Genomic DNA, 26984 nt, shown 5'->3' with positions numbered 1-26984 from the left:
TCATGAATATGATGGGTAAACACTCAGTGGACATAAAGGTTTACTTGAAAATGGCTCTGAACCTTGTCTGACAGAGGCAAAAGGGAAAACTCATATGATAAGTGGATATGATCCTTCATAGAAAGGTGGTGGGGTTATGCAGCTGAAACAGTTGGCTTCATGCACCCTATGCGATTTCCCACATTTCCAGAGACAACTTGTAGTCTCCGTCACTGATAAGAGGGAAATCTCAGAGATGAATAAATGGAAATGGATCGTAGATTAAAATCCATATCTATGAAATGAACATGAATCAAATTAGGATGTGGACTGATGTTTGCTCTTTTATCAGAAAATGGCAAACGGATCTTTTGCAAAGATTCTTGATGACAACAAGCTTAAGGGCCCAAACTACGCCGACTGGTATAGGAACCTTATGCTGGTCCTAGCTTCAGAAAAGCTAGACAAAGTGGCAAAGAATCATACGCCAGAGCGTCCGAGTCATAGGGCTTTTGAGGCCCGAAAGAGAGACTATCAGGAATGGGAGGAGAAAAACTCCCTAGCCCAGTGTTACATCATCTCCTCCTTTGACAACCCAATACAGAGGTAGTTCAATCAGATCGAACTTGCCAAGGACATATTGGACAACCTGAGGACGATATATGAAGAGTAGAATCGTTCTACTCGACAAAAGGTCTTGAAACAGTTCATGACCACTCAAATGTCCAAGGGCCAACAAGTTCACGACCATTGTCTTCGGATGATGGGCTACATCAACAAACTGGAGGCTCTTGGATCCGGGCTGGACCTCGCAACCCAGATAGATGCTATCCTTAATTCTTTGCCTCCTTCCTTTTATCCGTTCATCATGAACTATAACATGAACAAGCTGAATGTCAGCTTGCAAGAGCTCATCAATATGTTGCAAAGAGCTGAAGAATTGATTAAAAAGGATGAGTCTGTAGCTATGCTTGTTGAAGCTAGCAAAACGGGCAAGAGAAAGAGGAAGGCAAAGAAGCCTCAGAAGAAAGCCACTAAGAGCAAAAGACAGAAGAAAGACAAAGCATCGGATGCCTGTCACTTCTGCAAGAAGACCGGCCACTGGAAAAGGAATTGTCCTGTCTACCTAGAATCCAAGAAAGGTAATTTCGAAACTTGTGTTATAGAAACCAATTTATTGGTAGCTTCTGCGTCCTGGTGTATTGACTCTGGGTCTTCAACTCATGCGTGTAACTCACTGCAGGGGTTCAAGGTAAGCAGAAGGTTGAGTGAAGGAGAAGTCACTCACTACTTGGGGACTACTACAACTATTGCAGCCACGACAATATCAACCATGGAGTTAATTTTTAGAGAATGAAAAGTTGTACGAAAAGAATGTCTTTATGTACAAAACTTAAGAAGAAATTTGATTTCTGTTTCAAAACTTTGTGCAGATGGTTATTCTATATTCTTTAATAACACGATTACTATTAAATGAAATAACAGATTCATCGCATACGGGGAACTGGAGAATGGTCTCTATGTTCTACATCCTTCTCTAGAAACTAACATAACCGAAACTACATCGGCTGAAATCCCGAAGAAGAGAGCCCGTGATACAGTTAATCCCACGTGTCTGTGGCACTACCGACTTGGCCACATCGGTGTTGACCGAATCACAAGGTTGGTAAAGGATGGTCCTTTGGATTTTCTAACTGTAGAAGATCTTCCCACCTGTGAGCCTTGCCTACAAGGCAAGATGACAAAACGGCCATTTGACGATAAGCCTGAAAGATGTACAAGCACACTTAACCTAATACATACTGATGTATGTGGTCCCCTGAGTGTTAGGACATGGAATCAACACGTGTATTTCATCACCTTCAAGATGATTTCTCATGATATTGTTACGTGTACCTAATGAAACACAAGTCTGAATCCTTTGAAAAGTTCAAAGAGTTTAGACAAAAGGTCAAAAAATAGTTGGGGAGAGAAATTAAAGCCCTTCGATCTGATCAAGGTGGCGAGTATCTCTCTGACGAGTTCTGGAATACTTAAAGGACAATGAAATTGTATCACAATTAGCTCCTCCTGCTACACCACAACTTAACGCTGTTTCAGAGAGGAGGAATAGGACCTTATTGGATATGGTCCGGTCACTTCTCATACACTTAGAGTTACCCACATCCTTTTGGGGTTACGCATTAGAGATTGCGATTACGTGCTGAATCGGTTTCCAACCAAATCGGTTCCGAACATTCCATATGATCTTTGGACTCGAAAGAAACCAAGTGTCAAACACTTGAAGATTTGGGGTTGTCCAGCACACGTTAAAAGAACGAGTGCAGACAAGTTGGAATCCAAGACCAGCCGTTGCCTATTTGTAGGCTACCCAAAAGGCTCTGTAGGTTACATTTTCTATGACCCAAGTGAGTAGAAAGTGTTCTGCAGTCGAAATGCCCAATTCTTGGAGACCGATTACATCTTGGACACCCATCGTCAGGAAATTGTTCTTGATGAGGAGAGCTCAGGAGTAGTGGGAGATGGACTCAATGACTATCTCCCACTACACCAGGTAGTGACCAACCTAGAAGATCCACTCGGGTATCGAAACCACTAGTCCGTTATGGTTAATGACCAGGATAGTTACCTGGTGGAAACCTTGACTAGTGAGGAGGATCCTGTGACTTATGCGGAAGCAATGTTGGACATAGATTCCCAAAAGTGGGTGGAGGCCATGAGAGCAGAGATGGACTCAATGGAGACCAATTGAGTCTGGACTCTAGTAGATCCGCCCTCTGGGGTAAAAGCAATCGGTTGCAAATGGATTTACAAGAGGAAGAAGGGCCCCGGTGGTAGGATTGAGACCTTCAAAGCTCGTCTGGTGGCGAAAGGGTACACTCAGAAAGAGGGCATCGATTATGAGGAAACCTTTTCGCCTGTGGCCATGCTTAAATCCATTAGAATCCTGCTAGCTGTAGCAGCATACCATGATTATGAGATTTTGGTATATGGATGTCAAAATTGCATTCCTGAATGAAAATCCTACTAAAGATATCTATATGCAGCAGCCGCTAGGCTTCATAGCTGCGAGTTAGGAAAACATGGTATGTAAACTTAATTGATCCATTTATGGACTTAAGCAAGCTTCTAGAAGTTGGAACATCCGTTTTGACTTTGTCGTCAAATCGTTTGACTTCGAGCAGAATCCGGATGAACCCTGTGTTTACAGGAAGTACAGTGGAGATAAGGTTACCTTCTTGTTTCTATATGTAGATGACATTCTACTCATTGGGAATGATGTAGGAATGTTGACTACGGTGAAAGTATGGCTTTCACAACAATTCTCCATGAAAGATTTTGGAAAGGCCTCCTATATACTGGGTCTTCGACTCTATAGAGATAGATCGAAGCGGATAATAGGATTATCCCAATCTGCCTACATTGACAAAATAGTCAAGAGAAACAACATGGAAAACTCCAAGAAAGGAAATGTTCCTTTCAGGCACGGAGTCACTCTCTCCATGAAGATGTCTCCCAAAACTTTTGAGGAGATTGATGGCATGAAAGACATTCCCTATGCCTCTGCCGTAGGGAGCATCATGTATGCCATGCTGTGCACTCACCCTGACATTGCTCAGGCAGTGAGTGTAGTAAGCAGATTTCAGGCCAACCAAGGCAGGAGCATTGGACTGCTATGAAAAACATACTTAAGTACCTTCTAAGGACAAAAGAGTTTTGTCTAGTATTCGATGGTAGCTCACTACAGATCCAAGGGTATACAGATGCCGATTTCCAGTCGGATCCAGATGATAGAAAGTCTACATCTGGATATGTTTTCACGATAGGATCGTGTGCTGTTTGATGGAAAAAAAGCAAACAGGGGTCCATTGCAGACTCCATGACCGAGGTCAAGTACATTGCCGCAAGTGAGGCTTCCAAAGAAGTTGTGTGGATGAAGAAGTTCGTTCACGAGTTGGGAGTAGTTCCGTCCAGCACATCACCCATCCCATTGTTGTGTGACAACAATGGAGGTATTGCTTAGGCTAAGGAGCTACGAGCCCACTCGAAGTTGAAGCACATCGAGAGGAAGTACCATGTACTGAGGGAGATTGTTGGTAGAGGAGCGTCCTGATTCAGAAGGTAGCATCAGCGGAAAATGTAGCAAACCCATTGACAAAGCCACTATCACAGAAAATGTTTGGGAAATACGTGGAAAGCATGGGACTCCGGCTAGTACCTGATTGGACCTAAGTGCAAGTGGGAGCTGTTAGACAGTTTTGTATGCCCTTAGCTTCAATCAAAATGATGTACTTTATGAATTTATTGTAAATGAATAAAAGTGCATATTTGATTCATATTCCCTTGGTATGTTTCTGTGTAATACCCTTAAACTGGACACTTAATGAAACTCGTGTTAGTTTAGAATGTTCACAGCTAGTGGGTCGGTCTGGGGAGACCTATCCTAACAAGGCTGACACTGTGGTGCCACCAAGTCGGTTGGGGTGGCTTGTCTTAGATTCTAGGGTGAGACCCTAGGCACATACAATGTGAGATTAATTGAATTTTTGAACTAGACCAGATTTCTAGTATTGCCCTGTACCTTGGAGATTGATGGGAAAAACTGGAAAGTTACACCCTACCCCTAGACTCGATTATGATACTGCACTAGGTGTCGGATTGTGTTGGCTTTGATGTACCAATCAGTGAGATCCTTAGCGGGGGTCAAAACCTGGGTATATTGGGATAGTCTGAGAATTCATCTGAGTGGGTGATCATAGTGACAGGATCAGCCATTTGTCGGACAAAGGTAATGATCGGGGATGCACTCTCACTGATGGAAACCAAGACTACCGGCAGCCGATTTCAATTGTTGAGATTTGTTTTGCAAAATATATTTTATATGAGATTTAAAAGTATATATATTATGGTTTCAAAATGTTTGCAAATTGGTTTTAATTCCCGGGATCCATACTTGAGAGAGTGCAACACTGTTCCTTGCAGCCGAGGGAGAGGTCATCTCTTGTCGGGTAGTGTATGATCATTATGGGCTGAGAGGTTAAGTGTAAGGCCATTGAGGATAATACCTGATGGGCTAATCTTGCATCTGCCCATAGTCCATGGGTTGTATAAGGTGGCTTGGCCCAGCGACCACTTAGGGTAAGTGTTGGGCCCATAGAGCCCATCTGATGGGTTTCAGGGGGTGCACTATCTATAACAGTGTATTCGGCCAGGCCTTGTAAGAAAGGTTGGGCTGAACCCATGTGGCTGATGTGTAGATCAATGTTTGGGTCCCACGCCATACAAGGAAGCCCAACTGGGTAGCAGTTTGGAAGGCTTAATGAATACATAACCCTAAATGGGCCTTAAGTCCATTTCGAACTAGGCTAATTTGATTAGTCTTTAAGGGGCGAATTCTGAGATAAAATCAGCTGATAGGATTGGGCCCACACCCTATCCACTTAGAGAGTCCAAGATCTAAATGAGATTTAGATTTGGAAACTTCCTAATTAGATTAGGAGCTGACTAATCTAATCTGCAGGTAAGATAAGGATTATCCCTTATCTTAAAGGGACTTCTAATCCAGATATGATTTGGGTTAGCAACTCCTAATGGGATTAGGAGCTGATTCCTTTAAGTCTATAAAAGGAAGAGGGGGCAGCGGCCTTTAGACATCCAACACAATCACCAGCAACAGCCTTGTCTTCAGAGCTGAGATCACTAAAGAGAGAATTCTGCACCCTGTTAATACTCTCTAGTTGCCTCCTTCCTGCAGTCGCCGCCTATAGCAGTTCAATCTCCATTCCTTGGGAGAAATCAAGATTGGATCTTGATTCCAATCTTTTGGAGAAAAGATTGGTAGGAGTTGTATTCACAAGCCGTCTAGGTGATTCTTGAGAAGGATCAGGTTCTTTTGGAAGAACACTGTTGATTCTGCTCCACCCTGCAATGCGCCATCTTCAGTGGGAGCAGATTTTGGATCATACCTTGGGCGTGAACACCTCCATTGAGAGATATTGTTTCTCTGTATCAGGTATTATCTCTCTCTCCTCCTTTTGGTTCAGATCTGGTTCAGTTTATGGTTTAAGAATGATCATTGAAAATATGATTTTCTAAATAGGGAATTCGCCCCTTTATTCCGCAATCTTGGGCGTCCATGTGATGGATTTCCTATCCCTTCATGGATATCCTCATTAGTTCTCAGTCGCCGCTTTGGTGTATCAATTATGTGTTAAGAAAAATCAGATTTATATGTTTGATTATGAGGTATAAAGTTTGTCATTCTCTTCGCGAAGGTAAAAGATGTGCATTTGGTTATTGAAGAAATGAGATGCCATGTGTTTAATTTCCCCCATTGAGATTCCTCATGATCTCCTAACCTATTTGAGGGAGGATTGCATGTGATTGCCAATCTGAAGATTGATTAATGAGGTGTTTATGGTCTTTTATTTGTTTTCTTCTATTTTGTGTAATGTTGTTGGGTAGGGTTGAGAGGGAAAGGAAATGTGATTGTATTTTGTGTCTTGGGGCAAGGTCGGTTACATCCTCCATTGTAAATAATTTTCCTTTTGATGTTAGTTGATTAATTGCAATCAAGGATTAAAGTATTGGTATCAGGTATCGTATCGGACAACTTGAATACAAATACGGATATGGATACGCTTAGGAAATGCATGGATATGAACTAAAGAATATGAAAACACTTGGATGCACTATGAAAATGCACACAAATTCCATAAATATATTAATAGCATTAAGTTTAATGTCAAAACAACTATAAATAATATATAAATACATATGAATTATATATTTAAATGATATGTACATATAATATATATACATACGAAGAAATATATTATAATTAATATAGTAGGACATGTAGATATTATACCATTTTATTAATAATGTATCAATCAAGAGTACAAGAAAAATATTATATAGATTTTTACTAATCAACACATGCAAAAATCCAATATTATATTATTATCTATTAAGGTGTAAGGCATAAAGCATATGCAACTATTATATTTGAATTATTATATCATTTTTTCTATTTTTTTTTATTTTTATTTTTTAACATTAACAAAAAATTCAACTAAAAATTAATTCTTAAATGTTTGATAAATAATATTTATATTTTTGTAAACAACAAATATGTTATTATAAAATGTAAATTTAAATATCAATTAATAATTTATAAAAATATATAATCTTAACTTCAAATATATCAAATCTATTAAAATTTTGAAAATGCATATCATATGAAAATTCATAAATTTTAATTATTAAAATAATTATTCCATTATTAATATTTTATTTTTAGATTCTTGGGAGGGGTGGACTGCATACAAGCCTAGCCTTTCGCATATATAAAGTCAAAATTGGCCTGTGTTCTAATGCTTGTCAACTTTAGATTTTACCATTAACACGATAATAGATCTAAAAAAGAGATAAACCCAGAAAATTTAGGACACCCATATGGGCCCTATGTGTATGGAATAGTGGCACGTTTACTTGTGATTGGTTACGTAGCTTGTTATATATACGGCACTGGGAGCAACAGATTGGGGCTCAATATAAGATCTCTGCAATACCCCTTCCTATTAGACATTGCATACCCTTAACTCCAATTAGAATGATGTACATAAAACATTATTAGTGAATGAATAAAGTATATTATTGTTTTATGTCCTAATCGATATGTTTTTTGTAAATACCCGTTAAACTGGATATTTGCGAAACTTGTGTTAGTTTAGAATGTTCTTAGTAGTTGGACAAATTTGGTGAGTTTATCATGACAAAGCTAACACTGGTGTGATGCCAAGCTGGTGGAGCAACTTGTCTCAGTGGTTAGAATTAGATCACAAGCACATCTAGTGGGTGTTTAGAAGAAACATTAAACTTGGATCAATTTCTAATTATGCGGGATATTTGTCAAGGCGACGCCTAGGCGACTAGGCGATTTTTGAAGGTCACCTCGCTCAAACACCAGATGTTTCGACTAGAGAGAGAGGAGAACCGAACAGGCGAACTATGGAAGCTCAAGCAGCCCAGCTCCATCGAACTCACACTCACACCTTAGTTCGAGCAGGTAGTTCTCTTCTTCTTCTTCTTCTTCTTCAGATTTCAGAGTTTCAATATATTTTTTTTCTTTTTTCTTTTCAAGAAAAACAAAGGCTCCGCGAGTCCTCCCTTTCTTCTTCTTCTTCTTCTTCTTCTTCTTCTTCTTCTCCTCCTCCTTTCTCTTTTCAGATTTCAGTCGAAAAACAGGGGCTCGCCAATTCGACAGTCATTTTTTTTTCGAAAATCAGTCCTCCTCCTCCCTTTCTAGTTTCTTCTTCTTCTTCTTCTTCTTCTTCTTCTTCAGATATCAATTCAGTTGAAAAACAGGGGCTAGCCAGTCCTTTTTCTTTCGAAAAAATAGGGGCTCCGCCCCTATACTCATCAGTCCTCCTCCTCCTCCCTTTCTTCAGATATCAATTCAGCCGAAAAACAGGGGCTAGCCAGTCCTTTTTTTTTCGAGAAAAACAGGGGATCCGCCCCTATACTCCTCCCTTTCTAGTTTCTTCTCTTTTTCTTCTTCTTCTTCTTCTTCTTCTTCTTCTCATTCATTTTTTTGTATCATTTCATTAATATATATAATTATGTGAATGTGGCTGATTTTTTATGACTGAATTAAATGTCTTGAATATGAAACTTGAATCAAATGGTTATGGTTGCTTCTTTTTATCATTCCATTTTTTTTATATATCATTAATATATATAGTTATAATTATGTGGCTGATTTTTTATGGATGAATTAAATGTCTTGAATCCGAAACTTGAATCGAAAGGTTATGGCTGCTTCTTCTTCTTCTCATAATCTCATTCAATTTTTTTATATCATTAATATATATAATTATAATTGTGTGGCTGATTTTTTTACGGCTGAATTAAATGTCTTGAATCTGAAACTTGAATCAAATAGTTATGGCTGCTTATTCTTCTCATTCAAATTTTTTTTGTGGCTGATTCAGTGATTATATGACTGATTAGTCTGATTATTTTTATTTTATTAATTATTAATTACTGAATACTAATATGTCATTGTTGATTAATTTATTAATTACTGAATACTAATATGATACTTGCTTTGTTAGTTTGCTTTGTTTTTATTAATTTATTAATTTATATCATTGATTCATTACTGATATGTGATTGCTAAATGCTGGTTTGTTTTTCTTTTCATTAATCATTAGATAATGGCAAACGAGGCAAATCAAAACACTTCTGGATTTGGTACTAAGAATAAGGCCCAATCAAAAGATCCAGCATGGAAGTATGCATATTGGCATACATTTAATTGGAGGATTTGGGGATGTTACCAAATGTTCAAAAACCACAATGAGTATTGCAAAGGAGATGCAAGAATACAAGTGTAAAAATAAGAGGAATAAGCCGTTAAGTGATCTTGCAGTGGAGGATAGTTATGGGCCATGGGAGCAAATGGTTTGTGAGAGAGAATCTCACCATGAAAGTAATCAACCTACGGAAGTAGGTGGCTCCATTTCAATTGGTAGGAGTTCCTAACCACCATTAAACCCCATGTTTTCACAAAAAGAAAAGAAAGAAAATGTTAGAGGACCCATGGATGCTTTTGTGAGGCCAATTCCAGAAGAAATGGTAGAGGCAAGGCACAAGGGGAAAATTGGGCAACTGGTGCAAACAAGCATAGAAAGCCGGTTGAAAAAGGAAGAAAGGAAAATGGTGAATGAATATGTTGCAAAATGGCTTTATCAAGCCGGAATATCCTTCAGCACAGTAAAGTTAAAGAGTTTTGAGATTATGGTAGAAGCAATTGCACAATTTGGGTCTGGGTACAAACCTCCAAATTACCATGAGTTGAGAGAGCCACTCTTGAAAGGGGAGGTTGAGAGAACAAAATTGCTTTACAAGGAGTATGAGGCCTCTTGGAGAACTTATGGCTGCATTATTATGTCTGATGGATGGATAGATAAGAGGCAAAGAAGTTTGATAAACTTTTTGGTGAATTCTCCTGAAGGTACTTTCTTCCTGAAATCAGTTGATGCCTCCAATGAAATCCACAATGCAACTTATTTGTATGAATTGATTGATAAGGTGGTTGAGGAAATAAGAAAAGAACATGTGGTGCAAGTGGTTACTGATAACCACTCTGCTTATTTTGCTGTAGGAGACCTTCTGAAGATAAAGAGAAAGAATTTATTTTGTACACCTCATGCTGCTCATTGTTTGGACCTCATGTTGGAGGATATTGGAGGGTTGTATTCTATCAAGAATGAATTACATTGCCAAGGAAAGATATGTGATGGCCTTTATCTGCAGACATCCTCTTCTCCTTGCTTATATGAGGGAGAAAACATAGGGGAGGGATCTTATTAGATGTGTTGTTACAAGGTTTGCCACATCATTTCTTACTTTGCAAAGCTTGTTCACTTTCAAAGAGCCATTGTGTTCTTTATTTGTTAGTGATGTGTGGAATATAAGTAAATGGGCAAACAAACCAAAGGGTTTAAGAGTCTCAAGCACTATTCTTTCAGTAACATTTTGGAAAAATGTAAGGATTGCCCTCTTAGCTTCCCAACCAATTATGGAGGTCTTTCGGCTGGTTGATGGGGATGAAAATCATGCAATGGGGTACTTCTATTTTGCAATGGAACGGGCAAGGGAAAAGATCAAAACAAATTTTGGTGGGAAAGAAAGAGAATTAAAGCCCATTTTGGAAATTTTTGACAAGCGTTGGAATAATTTGATGCAACATCCTTTGCATCTTGGCGGTTTATTCCTCAATCCAGCCCTCCTTTATAAAGCAAAAGCTGAAGATGAAGCGTCAATTGGGAAGTTTGAAATGGGCTTTATAGATTGTATTGAGAGGATGGTGAGTGACACTGAAATTCAAGATAAGATCTCCCATCAAATGGAAGAATATAAGCATGCCCGTGGTGCATTTTATAAGGAAATGGCAATTAGACAACGGGAAACAAAACAACCAAGTAAGATATACCTCATTACCTCTAGAATCTTATTTTTGTTATTTTTTTTGTATTGCTATCTTTGGTTTTGTATTCTCTAATTTAATTTTTTCTTTATTTGTAATTTGTTCTTTGTAGTTGATTGGTGGCATACTTATGGACATTGCACACCAGACCTTAGGCGTATTGCATTACACATATTAGGTCTTACGTGCACGTCTTCTGCCTATGAGCGTAACTGGAGCACCTTTGAGCATGTAAGTGATTTTATTATTATTTTTTAATTGATTTATGAATTTTGATTATAAAAGTTAAAATATTTTATTTTTATAATTGTCTTACTTTTGTTTATTATGAATTATGAATGTAAATTCATACCAAAAAGAGGAACAGACTTTATCAAAAGAGGCTTAACGATCTTGTCTTTGTTCAATATAATCAATGTCTTCGTGAGAGGTTCTTAACAAGACGTACAAATCCATGGCAATTTGATCCCATTTGCTTCGATGATGTTGATGAGAGTAGTGAATGGTTGACTGGAAGAGACCCATCAAATGAGCTCGTTCATGAAGGTGGTGATCTCACATGGAATGAAGTGGATGAAGCAATAGGAGCAACTGAAGCTGTTGAGGGTGCAAATAGGCCATGGAGAAGTGTATATATGGTGTATACACGTACAAATAGAAGTGGAGGTAGAGGTGGTCATGGAAGAGGTGATGGTAGGGGACAAGACAAAGGAAAGAGTGTTGTGCAAGAAGAAGAGTGAAGACTCAATGTGGGATAGAAACATTAAGGATAATGAAGATGAAGATGAAGATGAAGTTGGAGAGCTTGATGGGGAAGATGAAGACGATGAGGATGCGGACGATGTTGATTGTGTTGTTATTTAATGGAGGGGTTGCGGGCTCTTATTACCTAGATACTGAAATTAGCTAGACATTTTTCTTTATCGATCATCTATAAACTTCATGTTTTGTTAATTGTTATCCTTAATCCTTTTGTGGAGATTTTGGAGAATTGGATAAGTGCCATATTTATCTTTTGTTATGGTTTTATTCATTGCTTGATTTGGTTCCTACTTCCTATCTACTTCCTTTAAATGCCTAGAATAAATAAATTTCAATCAAGGTATGTCTATGTCATATGTGTTTGATTTGATTCTTTTATTATTTGTTCATTTATTGTAAATTTACAATGCTTTTTGTTTAATTTATTATTGATTTGTGTGTATGGGTGTTAAAGGAAAAGTGAGAAAAGATATGCCTTTGACTCTTTGTGAATTTAAATTTGTTTTTGTATTTAACTATTTATTACTTATTACTTGATTAGTTTAGTTTTTTAGTGTAGTTGCCTTGCCTAGTTGGTTTAGACTCCTTTTTATTGATAATATTTTATATTTTTAGATTTTTATTTGAAATCTGTACTCACTTGAATGATTTATAGTGTTAATAATTAGCGTACATGATTGCTAGTTAGCACATAAAACCAATAAAATGACATAGAAAAGCATATATAAAGTAAAAACTCAATAAAACAAGCATTTTAAAATTCCAACGCCTAGGCGCTTGATCACCCTGTGGTCGCCTAGCCTCGCCTAGGCGCCTTGAAAACTATGCTTAGACCTTGGAAATAGATGGACAAAACTGAAAAGTTGCACTTAACCCCAGACTTGATTATGATAATATACTAAGTATTGGATTAAGCTACATTTGATGTGCCAACCAATGAAATCTTTCAAGAGTTAAATACTTAGGCATGTTGGGGCAATTTGAAAAATTACTTGAGTGGGTGATCATAGTGATAGGATCGACTCTTTTGTCAAACAAAGTGAATATCATGCTTTACATTTTGAAATCTGATTTGCAAAATGTATCTATATGTTTTGTTACTATTTTATGAAAAAGGTTTGCAAAAATTTTAATTTTGGGATCCATCCAAATAGAGAGTATGGCACTATGTTTTGTAGTTAGGGAAGAGGTCCTTCCCTGTGGGCAGTGTTTTGATGTTTATGGGCCGAGATGTTAGGTGTAAGAGACCATTACAAGGTTAATTATGTAATGGGCTAAGTCCATTATTTTTGTGTCTTCATAGGGTGGCTGAATCAAATGATCATTTAGGTGTAAATGTTGGGCCCAAACTGAGCTCAAGATGATTGGGTTAGGGGTTCACTACCTTGAGCATCGAATTTGGCCTAACCTCTTCTAGAGGTGGGGCCGTACCCTTGTGAACTTTTGTAAGACCTTTGTGAGTCCATGCCATACAATATTAAGTCCCAAAGTGGCCATGCAACACCTTGGGACATGAACCATTACAGAAAATGGGCTTAAGGCCCATTACTTATATGATTAGTTAAGTGATTACATGTCAACTTAAGTTGTCATGTGACTTGGGTTGAAAATAGGCATGGATATAGAGCACCTATCCTCTTAAGAGGATAGTGCTTATTAATTAAAAATAGAGTCCTAATCCAAGTTTGATTGGATAAACTCCTAATTAGATTAGGATAGTGCTCTATATAAAGGAGAAAGAGGGGAGAGTCCAATTCAGCTAATTCTCTCAACTTTCTTGTTCTCTCCTCTTCTCCCTTGCCTCCCAGAAACCCTAATTTGGCCTAGCATTGTTAGGGACTGATTTCTATCATGAAGGGTCAAACGAAAGATTTCTGTGGTGAAATTTGGTGGGTAGACGCTTTTGGACACCTTGAATATGATGGATATTTGATTAAAGGTGTGAATTAAAAGATTTGGTTTAGATCAATGTTTTGGCTACTGGCTCACTAACCAATGAGAAGGTCCAAAATGGAATCTTGCTTTTTTAGGAGAAAATTGAATAATTTAAGTCCAAATCTGATGGGTAGTTTAATTTGAAGATTTTGGTCTTGGGATATGACTTTTTGTATAGTAAGGTTCAAAATTTCATCACGTATAAGATCGTATCGGCTGATACATATTGTATCAAGGTCTTCTCGATATGCCTCTACAGGGGGTGTATTAGGTTAGGCCATGGTTCAGAGGGTAGGCGGGACTTAAACCGACCCCTCTGAACCAATTTTGAAAAAAATAAATAAAACACAAAAAAAAATACTAATGCAGGCTGATACGCCCTACCAGCATATCGACCTATATCGATATTTAGAATCTTGTTGTGTAGTTTAATTGTAAATGTCAAATTAGAACCTTGTTGATTAGATGGTTAAACAAGGGAATTTTGGGTTAAGATATATCGCGTGGACATGACTTATGGTGAGTGAAGTGGATGAATATGATCTGAGAATGAAGTAATTGATCTTGGTCTTTGAACTCTAATCATTGAGGGTCGTCAAAATGGAATCTTGGTATTTTTCAGGTTGATCGTCATAGATTAGCAATGGGATTTTCTAATTGGTTGTATCCTAATTGTCTTAAGGTGATGGATGCATTGGATTTGATTTTGGGGAGTCGGAGTTTGAATATTACGTAGGTCAGGGTCATTCGAAAGGAAGTATGAACGATGGATATTTAGAGTTTAGTCATGAAAAGTAACTAAGTTATAATTTCCATGTGTAGGGGTCAAGTCCGATCAAATGTTGATGTTAATCTCTCATGAATTGTGTCAAAAGAGGCAATTTCGGGTTTTAGAAAGTCTCAAGTTGATCTGGTTGTGTTTCCAAATTTTGGGGTCTAAAAAGAGGATACAAAGAAATAGGATGAATGGATCAAACAAAAATTAGATGCTAACAATAGATATAATCCCAACTTCTTAAGAAAGAGAATTAAGGTAAAGGAAGGTGGTACAAGTTTTTTTATTAGATGCAAAATTTGCACTTATGATAAATATGAATGAGACAAAGTGCTAATTTTGCATCAGATGGGAGTACGAATAGATGAAAAATTGAATAGGTGCATGATTTGTATCAACTCAGATTTATATAATTATATTGCAAACAAAGACAGCCGCACGTTCCATCAAACACGTAGCAATTGCTTTTTCCTCCGTGAACATGTGGTCAAGCCTCAAGTTCACAGCATATTAATAATTAGTATACATGATAATAAATCTGTAATCTCAAATGCTTAAATAACAACTAACTTGAAAGAAATGTTTTGAGAGAGAGAGGTTCTTCTATTTGTTCTTTTCAACTAGCATTACTTGGAACACACATGATTCTAAGCCGATAGAAAAAGTGATCAATGATGAATCTTGTTAGATTGAATATGGACTGATTTCTATGTTTTAATTTCTTTGGGTTTATCTCAAAATAGCTCACGTGAATGAATTTTTGTTATATGGGGAAGAAAATATTAAAAACAATGCTTATTAAACTGATGTAAGTATGTACAATGAAGCAAGACCCTGACTTATGTGATTGACTCCAATAATAGAAAGACAACTTAAGTGGTTTACCAAAAAAGAAAAAAAAAAAACAAAGAAAGGCAACTTAAGTACTGCCTTCCTCTCCCGTTCAACTAGTTCAGTTCTACTAATTATCAACAACATCTCAGATCAATCTCCAATTCAGATTTATTAATTGCATCTGTTTTAGGGCTTGTTTGGTACATCTTTTCACGTGGTCTTTCGGCTGTTTATAAGTTGGGCAGACTAATATTTGGTTTATTCCTGTTTGGTTCTTGGAAGATCTAATCGTCAAAAGCCGGAGCACCAAAAAAATGCGAGAAGACCATTTTGGTCTGATTTCTGGAAGTTCCAAATAAAGTTTTTCACGTTTTATTCTCATGCGGAAAGACACGGAATGATGTGTATCTGCCAAACTATATTCGAGTTGCTCAGATCTTTATGCAAAAGCTCAATGCATTTTTTGATTGTTAAAACTACCGGAAGATTTTCTCAAAAAGACTTGCCAAACAGACCCTTAATCTTTTTTGAGAGATTGGATATGACAAAAATCATCCTAGTTAGATAACCTCTTTATCTGCATATTGCTTTTACCGGGTAAGCCGTTTTATATCATAAAAGCATCGTAGCCAAAAACTGATAACCAATCAATCATCATCATCCAATTGACAACCAACCAACTGGTATCCATTAAAATTCACGAGGGTTTGAGATTAGATAAAATTTAATCAGATATCATACTTTTCTAGTATCACATAAATTGGCTCTTTTATTTTTTTTTTCATTGCCAAAAATTGCCACTTGTATATTGTATAGATACATGCTATGTAATGTGTGAAATATGACATTTGGATTTAACTCTTATAACATGTACTGAAATAAAGGCGAGCAGGAGCTTAGCCAAGTACATTGGTGGGGTCCCTCCCAACTATTTTGTTAAAACCATTATTTATATAGTAAGTGGAGGGCAGGGTCAGAAACGTAATAAAGTGGGTTCTTGCCCCCCAAAAAAATAAAAAATAAAAAAAAAACTTGAAATTCCCATTAAAATATTGAGCATCACCCTCCATTCCCTATCTCATTTTCTTATTTAACTTCCCCTTACCGAAAAGAAGCATAAAATGGAAAATTAGAAACATGTTCAAGAAAAAAAATAAATTGAAATAAAAAATTGAGTGGAACAACATGAAGGTGAAATTTGAGATGGCACCAAATAGAATGAAATGACAATGTAGTAGATCGAAGGTGTAAGTACATGTAGTCCTCCATTGTCATAATTATGACAAAGATAACAAAACAGAACCACATATATATCTGCGATGAGCTCAGAAAGCCACTCCAAGCCTGCGACGAGCTCAAAAGGCTATCTTAAACCCGTTATAAGTACAAGTAGCTCACCTTCATAGAATTTACAATTGAAATCATAGAACAATATTACGAACAATGCCTAGAGCACCAGAATGACCAACGAACCTCTTTAATAGCATGACAACACTCCATAGAGGTAACGCAACACTTACGAACTTGCAATGAGCATAGAACACCACCCAGGATCCGCGGTAAGTGTAGAATGCTACTCGAGACCAGTGATGAGCATAGAGTACTATCCAAAACATGTGATGAGCATAAAATGACATCACAAGCCTGTGATGGACCCAATACTCCACCAGTACCCTATGATGAGCAAAAAATAGTAGTTCACACCATGATAAATTAAACTATGAATAAAGCCAAAACCGGCAATATGTATTCACAAGCAACTCACACTCCATATAGTCGTAGCTTTCCATGACGAAATGTTCCAAAAATGACTTATAGCGACATTTGAACACATCAGCTAAACGAAAATCCTGACATGTGAAAGCAAGAAAACCCATGAAGGGGTGTAGGCAACACGTGCTATACGAGAATCCTTAGGGAAAGGAAACTCTATCCCTAAAAGAGTTTTCCTAGACATGTTGCAAAACCTTAATGTAATTCACTTGATAACTGATATGAGGATAAAGATCCCATTTTCTAATAAGGAACAGTCTCGTTTGGGATCTTCTCCTAATAGCATCAGGATTCCCTTTATAAAAAGAGGGACAACCCTCCTCCCAAATCAAACACTACCATATAACCTTAATCCTAGGGTTTCTCAGAGGAGGTCTCTTCACTCTGTCTCTCTCTCTCAATCCTTCCTACACTCTTCTCTCACCATCCTCTATAACTAGTATTCTCTCTCACATTCTCTCTTTGCAGCCGTCCTCTCCAGACGTTTGGAGGCTTGACCAAGCCATGGTGAACATAGAGTCTATGGAACCTACATGTGAATCTCTAGTTATGCTTTCGATCTATGGGGAATATAGCGTTTCTAATGTTCATGTCATCAGATATCAACTTCACCATGATCCATTCGTGATTGTCTGTTTGTCTTGTTCCAATTTTTGGGTTGGAACCATCAATCTTTAAGAGGAAGATATGTCATCGAAGTCCTCTCAACCACAGATAGCCTACCTTTTATCTGTAGAGCTGCATGACTTGATCTCATCGTAGCCATCTCATAACTTAAAAGCACTCCCTTTCTTGTGGACACCCTCTGTTTGTACCGTCGGATTCCAATATCGCAATCACCAAGTATTAGATTTACGATTTGCAATATTCCTCTACTCAAACTTATGAACTGTCATAGTAAGAATCAGGTAAGGTCTGCAGCCCAAAGAATATATTTCTTCGCTATGATTTGAAGATTAGAGGTATTACTTTACTAAACTCATGAAAGGAATCATAAGTGTATATGTAAAGAAATAGAGGAACATTAAATTGATCTCTATCATATCGAATTTGAGACGGCTCCTTTTATAAACCTGAATTCTGATTTGTCCTCTCTAGTTGAAATAGTCGAGGCTTGCAATTGCTTTTTTCTTTTCAAACCTCTAGTTTTATCAGTTTCTTTTTGGCTCTATCCCTGTTGAAATAAGTCTTTGATATATGATGAATCTCCTAATCCTTTAGTCTTTTCTCCCAAATGGCTCTCAACAAGGGGACCACGATTCTCAGAACTCAACCACCAAGTTGTGTAAAGCTCCATGGTTAGAAAGAAACTTTTCATCGCAATGCACCTCCAGCATTACCCTCTATAAAGAATCGAGCCCCCTGTTTGAGATCTTGCCTCACGATGATAAAATACTTAGAGTACAGATTTTAGGATATGTTGAAACCATCACCATAGCCTGGAAATATTAGAGGTAGGAGTCATTTGCTGACTTGAATCATCACCAAACTATCACCAAACTATGACACAAGCCTCATCCAGAATCAGTTCCTAGTCACTAAATTCATTGTTCCCATCTTGCCTCTTGTCACCAACATCCGTGATCATATTCTCTTGCGATGGTGTAGTGCCATACGCGATCTCTTTTCCTTTTTATGCATTCTTGAACCAGATTTTGTTGAAGTTTCCTCCTACCTTCCCTTTCTTACAATCCTTCAATAAAAATATATTCTAGTGAGATTCAAACACCAAATCATTATCTATTATAAACTTACTAACAAAAATTAAATTCTTTGTCAAAGAACATGATAAATATTCTTCAATTCAAATTGATGCTCATTACAAATTAGAGAAGAAGAACTAATACTTTTAATTGTTAAACCTTCTCCATTACCAATTTTTTACTTTATCTGTACCTAAAAATTCAAACTTGTTTTATAGATTGTCAGCATTAGGAGTCATGTGATGTGTTGCTCCACTATTAGGATACTAGGAAGGTTCAAAATTAGAACTTGAGATATTGAAAAATGACATACCACTATGAAAAGTAGCAGGATTTGTAGAACTGTAATTACTCTATCCTTAATTAGAGATATCATTTATAGAATTTTAGAGCACCATGTCTTCATTTATTACATAGATGACACACAATTGAGCTGCCTCTACCTCACCCTTGTCCTTGTCTAGCCTAGTTGCCATGCCCCTACCTCTGCCATAATCATAATTCCCTCTATTTTGAATTTACAAATTTGGATACATTTTGAAATATATTATGAAAACAGTGAGACTCTTTTTGGACCAAATTGTCCACTCTCATCGAATCAAGAAGGGAGGTGGAAGTTATTATTCATCATCTTCCTCCTCTTGAACATTGAATCAAAGCATCTCTGGTTGTTATTTTGACTTTTAACCATGATGTTGTCAAAAGTCACCATTTGCTCATTTAGGTCTACACAATAACAAAAAAGGAAATCATTTAACTAGAAATTGAATCCCAAGCTTAATTCCAGTTTTGATGATGATGGTTCATCCATTACATGAGTTCTGAAAACACTACAATAGTTTTTAGCCTTGGATTCTCATAATCAAGACTTAAAGAAAATGGAGAATACTTGCAACGACAACAGTCACATTTCCAATATTGGGAGTAAGGATAAGTTACCCTCATAACGGGATAACCACCTCAGTTGTATGATAAGAGTAAAACTCTATTCATTATCTATACTCTGTTCCTTATCTGTATATCTATCCCAATACGTGTATTTGTATTCCAACTAGGCCAGCTTGTCCTTGGATGGATCATCTCTTCTCTCATTGAAGGCATTGTATCTCAAGTGATTAACTTAACTTCAGCAGCAGAGGTATAGAAAGCTTTAGCTGCAACATATTCTACTATTTCTCATTCACGAGTGTCACAACTCAAAAGGCAATTACAATATATTAAGAAAGGATCTCATTCTATCTCAGAATATGTAAAAAGTTAAAGGCTATGGTGACAATTTGGCTTCTATATCTGAGCCAATCTCTAAATAACCATTGGTAACGAAACAAGTTTGAGAATTCTGAGCATCGGATCATCTTCTCTTCAGTATACTCATCATAGTTTTGCACTGCATAATATATATCATGTGCCACATATCACAAAGAACTTGCTATCAGTGAGTCGGTTCACAAAGGATAATGAACTCTTCTTTGAGTTTCATCGTGACTGTTTTATTTTGAAGGATTATACAAGGAGAATTCTATTCGAGGAACTAGTAGAGATGGGTTATATCAATTTCCTAGTACTGCTCAAGCCAAGAATAAAGTTGCAGTGTTTGTTGGAGAATGTACAACCTTTTTGGGATGGCACCAATGATTGGGACATGCAACCTTCAAAGTTGTGAGTCAACTCATTTCTAAGTATGGGTTACCATATACAAGTAAGATTAGTCAATTTGTTTGTCAACCTTGTCAAATGAGCAAAAGTCATAAACAACATTTGTCAATTTCCACTTATGGTTCTAAGGGTCCATTAGACTTGGTCTATTCAAATGTTTGGGGACCTGTCTCAATTTATTCTAATAAAGGATTTCATTATTATGTAAGATTAGTCAATTTGTTTGTCAACCTTGTCAAATGAGCAAAAGTCATAAACAACATTTGTCAATTTCCACTTATGGTTCTAAGGGTCCATTAGACTTGGTCTATTCAAATGTTTGGGGACCTGTCTCAATTTATTCTAATAAAGGATTTCATTATTATGTAATCGTTATGGATGATTTTTTTGTTAGATAGTTTCGTATGCCCTTAGCTTCAATCAAATTGATGTACTTTATGAGTTTATTGTAAATGAATAAAAGTGCATATTTGATTCATGTTCCCTTGGTATGTTTCTGTATAATACCCATAAATTGGACACTTAATGAGACTCGTGTTAGTTTAGAATGTTCACAGCCAGTGGGTCGGTTTGGGGAGACCTATCTTGACAAGGCTGACATTGTGGTGCCACCAAGTCGGTTGGGGTGGCTTGTCTCAGCTACCGGGGTGAGACCCAAGGCACATACAGTGTGGGATTAATTGAATCTTTGAACTAGACCAGATTTCCAGTATTGCCCTGGACCTTGGAGATTGATGGGCAAAACTGGAAAGTTACACCCGACCCCTAGACTCGATTATGATACTGCACTAGGTGTCGGATTGGGCTGTCTTTGATATACCAATCAGTGAGATCCTTAGCGGGGGTCAAAACCTGGGCTTGTTGGGACAGTCTGAGAATTCATCTGAGTGGGTGATCATAGTGACAGGATCAGCCCCTTTGTCGGACAAAGGTAATGATCGGGGATGCACTCTCACTGATGAAAACCAAGACTGCTGGCAGCCGATTTCAATCGTTGAAATTTGTTTTTGCAAAATATATTTTATATGAGATATAAAAGGTATATATATTATGGTTTTGAAATGTTTGCAAAAAGTTTTAATTCCCGAGATCCATACTTGAGAGAGTGCAACACTGTTCCTTGCAACCGAGGGAGAGGTCCTCTCTTGTCGGGTAGTGTATGATCATTATGGGCTGAGAGGTTAAGTGTAAGGCCATTGAGGATAATACATGATGTGCTAATCTTGCATCTGCCCACAGTCTCTAGGTGTTACAAAGTGGCTTGGCCCAGGGACCACTTAGGATAAGTGTTGGGCCCATAGAGCCCATCTGATGGGTTTCAGGGGGTGCACTGTCCATAACAGTGTATTCGGCCAGGGCTTGTAACAAAGGTTGGGCTGAACCCATGTGGCTGATGTGTAGATCAATGTTTGGGTCCCACGCCATACAAGGAAGCCCAACTGGGCAGCATTTTGGAAGGTTTAATAAATACATAACCCTAAATGGGCCTTAAGCCCATTTCGAACTGGGCTAATTTGATTAGTCTTTAAGGGGCGAATTCTGAGATAAGTTCAGCTGATAGGATTGGGCCCACACCCTATCCACTCAGAGAGTCCAAGATCTAAATGAGAATTAGATTTGGAAACTTCTTAATTAGATTAGGAACTGGCTGATCTAATCTGCAGATAAGATAAGGTTTATCCCTTATCTTAAAGGGACTTCTAATCCAGATATGATTTGGGTTAGCAACTCCTAATGGGATTAGGAGCTGATCCCTTTAAGTCTATAAAATGAAGAGGGGGCGGCAGCCTTTAGACACACAATCACCAGCAACAGTCTTGTCTTCAGAGCTAAGATCACAGATGATAGAATTCTGCACCCTGCAAATTCTCTCTAGCCGCCTCCTTCTTGCAGCCGCCGCCTATAGCAGTTCAATCTCCATTGCTTGGGAGAAATCAAGATCAGATCTTGATTCCAATCTTTTGGAGAAAAGATTGGTAGGAGTTGTATTCACTAGCCGTCCAGGTGATTCTTGGGAAGAATCAAGTTCTTAGGAAGGACACTGCTGATTCTGCTCCACCCTGCACTGCACCATCTTCAGTGGGAGCAGATTTTGGTTTCTAACTTGGGCGTGAACACCTCCGTTGAGAGATATTATTTCTTTGTATCAGGTATTATCTCTCTCTCCTCCTTTTGGTTCAGATCTGGTTCAGTTTATGGTTCAAGAATGATCCTTGAAAATATGACTTTCTAAATAGGGAATTCGATTCCCAGTTGAAGGGAAAGAAAAATTTTTGAAATTTGCCCCCCTTTATTCCGCAATCTTGGGCGTCCATATTATGGATTTCCTATCTCGTCAGTGGTATCAGAGCCAGGTTCAAATCTTGAACCATTCTGTTTCAGATCTGAACCTGCGCAAATAGGGAGATGGCGTTCTACCCAATTTGCGCAGATATGGGTTTTGGGAAATTTGTTCCCAAAACAAATGGGCAAATAATTTGAAATTAATTTTAGAATAGTTCTTTGTAATTTTCTGGATTTATGGGTTGTTCGTACAAGAGGAGATCGAAATCTTGATTTGCGTAGGGAGAACTGCAAGATTTGCAAATTTTTGAATTGAATTTATTACATTTGGTCTGTAAATAATATTTTTTATTTATAAACTCAATGTATAGGCATTCGATCTGATGTAATAATTAATAGAAATAGGATTTCTATTTATTTTTAATTTTGGATCGAAGATGGCGGCGTAGAGAAGGAGATTTCACAGATGGGAGATTCGCTATCTGCGATTTGTAGTTTGAGAAACTGCAATCTGTGATCTAACCTCTATTTTGCAGGATGGAGTGTGCGAACAGCCCTGATTAACTGTTTTGTTTTTCTTTTATTAGTTATTTAATTTTAGATTATTTTCTTGAATTAAGGATTTAACTAAAAATCAAACCCTAGACCCATTCGAACCAAGATTGGTTCAAACTGTTTGGACCAATTCTAGGGTTTAATCAAGGCTGAAAGGCAGCCTAATTTTACCACAAATAGGCCTAAGGATTGATATTTAATTAAATGGTTAATTCGGCCTAGCCTGTAAAGGCCCAGTTTTAATTAGTTAAAACTGCAAAAGCCCACTTTAAAGGATAAAACTATATGGGTCGAACTGGGTAACCCTAATTCAGCCAATATACCTAGATAATATTAATGGTTAATATTATGGAATTTTAACGGGCTTCCAACGGGCCTTACAGATAATTAATTGATTGGATCAATTTATCCCTGCATGAGATGTATGGATGTGTGATGTGCAGTGTACATGGGGCATAAGTACTTGGCCCATGCTCATTCGACAGTGGCTCTTGCACACATCATGGCTGAATGCACATCATTGTCATGGTATCCCTTTTGGTCATTGGATGACTTCCCTCAGTGGTGGGCCCCACACCTCATCAAGAGGTCACGTGCGGAACCCTAGCCGATTTAAGGCCCACCGAAATCTAGCTTTATGAAAATCAATGGGAGCCACTTTGTTTTGACCTAAATCAAACTAGGGTGTAATTTTGTTCCCTCCAGCTAATATGAGTGCATGTGATAGGGAGATTCATATGATGAACTCTCTAAAGGCCTTCCATCATTAGCATGAGGATGGGTCCTTAAGTAATGAGGAAACGCACCAGAAAATGGACTATCCATTTGCTGCTGGGCTTGTTTGAATGTTTCATAAGATGATAGGGGCGTCATAGACCGATGTGGGAGGGGCTTCACTAGAAAATGGGAACTCTCTCACGGAACCTTGGCGTTCACGAATATGATGGGTAAGCACTCACTGGACAGAAAGGTTTACCTGAAATGGCTCTGAACCTTGTCTGACAGAGGCCAAAGGAAAAACTCATATGATGAGTGGATATGATCCTTCACAGAAAGGTGGTGGGGTTATGCAGCTGAAACAGTTGGCTTCATGCACCCTATGCGATTTCCCACATTTCCAGAGACAACTTGTAGTCTCCGTCACTGAGAAGAGGGAAATCTCAGAGATGAATAAATGGAAATGGATCGTAGATTAAAATCCATATCTATGAAATGAACATGAATCAAATTAGGTTGTGGACTGATGTTTGCTCTTTTATCAGAAAATGGCAAACAGATCTTTTGCAAAGTTTCTTGATGACAACAAGCTTAAGGGCCCAAACTACGCCGACTGGTACAGGAACCTTATGCTGGTCCTAGCTTCAGAAAAGCTGGACAAAGTGGCAAAGAATCCTGCCTCGGAGTGTCCGGGAGACAGGGCTTCTAAGGCCCGAAGGAGAGACTATCAGGGATGGGAGGAGAAAAACTCCCTAGCCCGGTGTTACATCATCGCTTCCTTGGACAACCCAATACAGAGGCAGTTCGATCAGATCGAACTTGCCAAAGACATATTGGACAGCCTAAGGACGATGCATGAAGAGTAGAATCGTTCTACTCGGCAAAAGGTCTTGAAGCAGTTCATGACCACTCAAATGTCCAAGGGCCAACAAGTTCACAACCATTGTCTTCGGATAATGGGTTACATCAACGAACTGGAGGCTCTTGGATCCGGGCTGGACCTCGCAACCCAGATAGATGCTATCCTTAATTCTTTGCCTCCTTCCTTTAATCCGTTCATCATAAACTATAACATGAACAAGTTGAATGTCAGCTTGCAAGAGCTCAGCAATATATTGCAAAGAGCTGAAGAATTGATTAAAAAGGATGAGCTTGTAGCTATGCTTGTTGAAGCTAACAAAATGGGAAAGAGAAAGAGGAAGGCAAAGAAGCCTCAGAAGAAAGCCACCAAGGGCAAAAGGTAGAAGAAAGACAAAGCATCAGATGCATGTCACTTCTGCAAGAAGACCGGCCACTGGAAACGGAATTGTCCTACCTACCTGGAATCCAAGAAAGGTAATTTCAAAACTTGTGTTATAGAAACCAATTTATTGGTAGCTTCTGCGTCCTGGTGTATTGACTCCGGGGCTTCAACTCATGCGTGTAACTCACTGCAGGGGTTCAAGGTAAGCAGAAGGCTGAGTGAAGGAGAAGTCACTCTCTACTTGGGGACGACTGCAACTGTTGTAGCCGCGGCAATAGGAACCGTGGAGTTAATTTTTAGAGAAGGAAAAATTGTACTAAAAAATTGTCTTTATGTACAAAACTTAAGAAGAAATTTGATTTTTGTTTCAAAACTATGTGCAAATGGTTATTCTATCTTCTTTAGTAATACAATTACTATTAAAAGAAATAACAGATTCATCGCATACAAGGAACTAGAGAACGATCTCTATGTTCTACATCCTTCTCTAGAAACTAACATAACCGAAACTACGTCGGTTGAAATCCCCAAGAAGAGAGCCCATGATACAGTTAATCCCATGTGTCTGTGGCACTACCAACTTGGCCACATCGGTGTTGACCGAATCACAAGGTTGGTAAAGGATGGTCCTTTGGATTTTCTAACTGTAGAAGATCTTCCCACCTGTGAGCCTTGCCTACAAGGCAAGATGACAAAATGGCCATTTGACGGTAAGCCTGAAAGATGTACAGGCACATTTGACCTAATACATACTGATGTATGTGGTCCCCTGAGTGTTAGGACACGGAATCAACACGTGTATTTCATCACCTTCAAGATGATTTCTCATGATATGGTTACGTGTACCTAATGAGACACAAGTCTGAATCCTTTGAAAAGTTCAAAGAGTTTAGACAAGAGGTCGAGAAACAGTTGGGGAGAGAAATTAAAGCCCTTCGATCTGATCGAGGTGGCGAGTATCTCTCTAACGAGTTCAGGGACTACTTAAAGGACAATGGGATAGTATCACAATTAGCTCCTCCTGCTACACCACAACTTAACGGTGTTTCAGAGTTACCCACATCCTTTTGAGGTTACGCATTAGAGATTGCGATCTACGTGCTGAATCGGGTTTCAACCAAATCGGTTCTAAACACTCCATATGAACTTTGGACCGGAAAGAAACCAAGTGTCAGACACTTGAAGATTTGGGGTTGTCCAGCACACGTTAAAAGAAAGAGTGCAGACAAGTTGGAATCCAAGACCAGCCGTTGCCTATTTGTAGGCTACCCAAAAGGCTCTGTAGGTTACCTTTTCTATGACCCAAGTGAGTAGAAAGTGTTCTGCAGTCGAAATGCCCAGTTCTTGGAGAGCGATTATATCCTGGACACCCATCGTCAGGAAATTGTTTTTGATGAGGAGAGCTCAGGAGTAGTGGGAGATGTCCCACAAGTTCCAGGTAGTGACCAACCTAGAAAATCCACTCGGGTATCCAGGCCACCAGTCCGTTATGGTTATGACCAGGATAGTTACCTGGTGGAAACCTTGACTAGTGAGGAGGATCCTGTGACTTACGCGGAAGCTATGTTGGACATAGATTCCCAGAAGTGGGTGGAGGCCATGAGAGCAGAGATGGACTCAATGGAGACTGATGGAGTTTGGACTCTAGTAGATTCGCCCTCCAGGGTAAAAGCAATTGGTTGCAAATGGATTTACAAGAGGAAGAAGGGCCTTGATGGTAGGGTTGAGACCTTCAAAGATCGTCTGGTGGCGAAAGGGTACACTCAGAAAGAG

The 26984-nt window shown here is 38.3% G+C and overlaps 2 protein-coding genes across 2 annotated transcripts; both read left to right on the top strand.

Annotated features, from left to right (window-relative positions):
- Nucleotides 1-9585: 9585 nt before the first annotated feature.
- On the top strand, nt 9586-10359 carry LOC148871741 (uncharacterized). Its single transcript, XM_088970060.1, has one exon. It carries the CDS (start codon nt 9586-9588, stop codon nt 10357-10359), a length of 774 nt encoding a protein of 257 aa, XP_088826186.1.
- A 370-nt stretch (nt 10360-10729) lies between these two features.
- On the top strand, nt 10730-11715 carry LOC148871740 (uncharacterized). The gene is made up of 3 exons (XM_088970059.1): nt 10730-10970; nt 11088-11206; nt 11335-11715. Exons 1-3 carry the CDS (start codon nt 10730-10732, stop codon nt 11713-11715), a joined length of 741 nt encoding a protein of 246 aa, XP_088826185.1.
- Nucleotides 11716-26984: the final 15269 nt, after the last annotated feature.

Source organism: Nelumbo lutea, chromosome 2, assembly GCF_056320005.1.
Source record: "Nelumbo lutea isolate HS-2025 chromosome 2, American lotus-T2T, whole genome shotgun sequence".
NCBI classification, from domain to species: Eukaryota; Viridiplantae; Streptophyta; class Magnoliopsida; order Proteales; family Nelumbonaceae; genus Nelumbo; species Nelumbo lutea.
Note: the sequence above shows the minus strand (reverse complement) of the source record. Positions and strands in the feature narration are given on the sequence as shown.

Coding starts and splice junctions, on each gene's coding strand:
- LOC148871740 (XM_088970059.1), top strand. CDS start 10,730: ATGCAACATCCTTTGCATCTTGGCGGTTTATTCCTCAATCCAGCCCTC. Junction 10,971..11,087: donor ACGGGAAACAAAACAACCAA/GTAAGATATACC, acceptor TGTTCTTTGTAG/TTGATTGGTGGCATACTTAT. Junction 11,207..11,334: donor ACTGGAGCACCTTTGAGCAT/GTAAGTGATTTT, acceptor CATACCAAAAAG/AGGAACAGACTTTATCAAAA.
- LOC148871741 (XM_088970060.1), top strand. CDS start 9,586: ATGGATGCTTTTGTGAGGCCAATTCCAGAAGAAATGGTAGAGGCAAGG.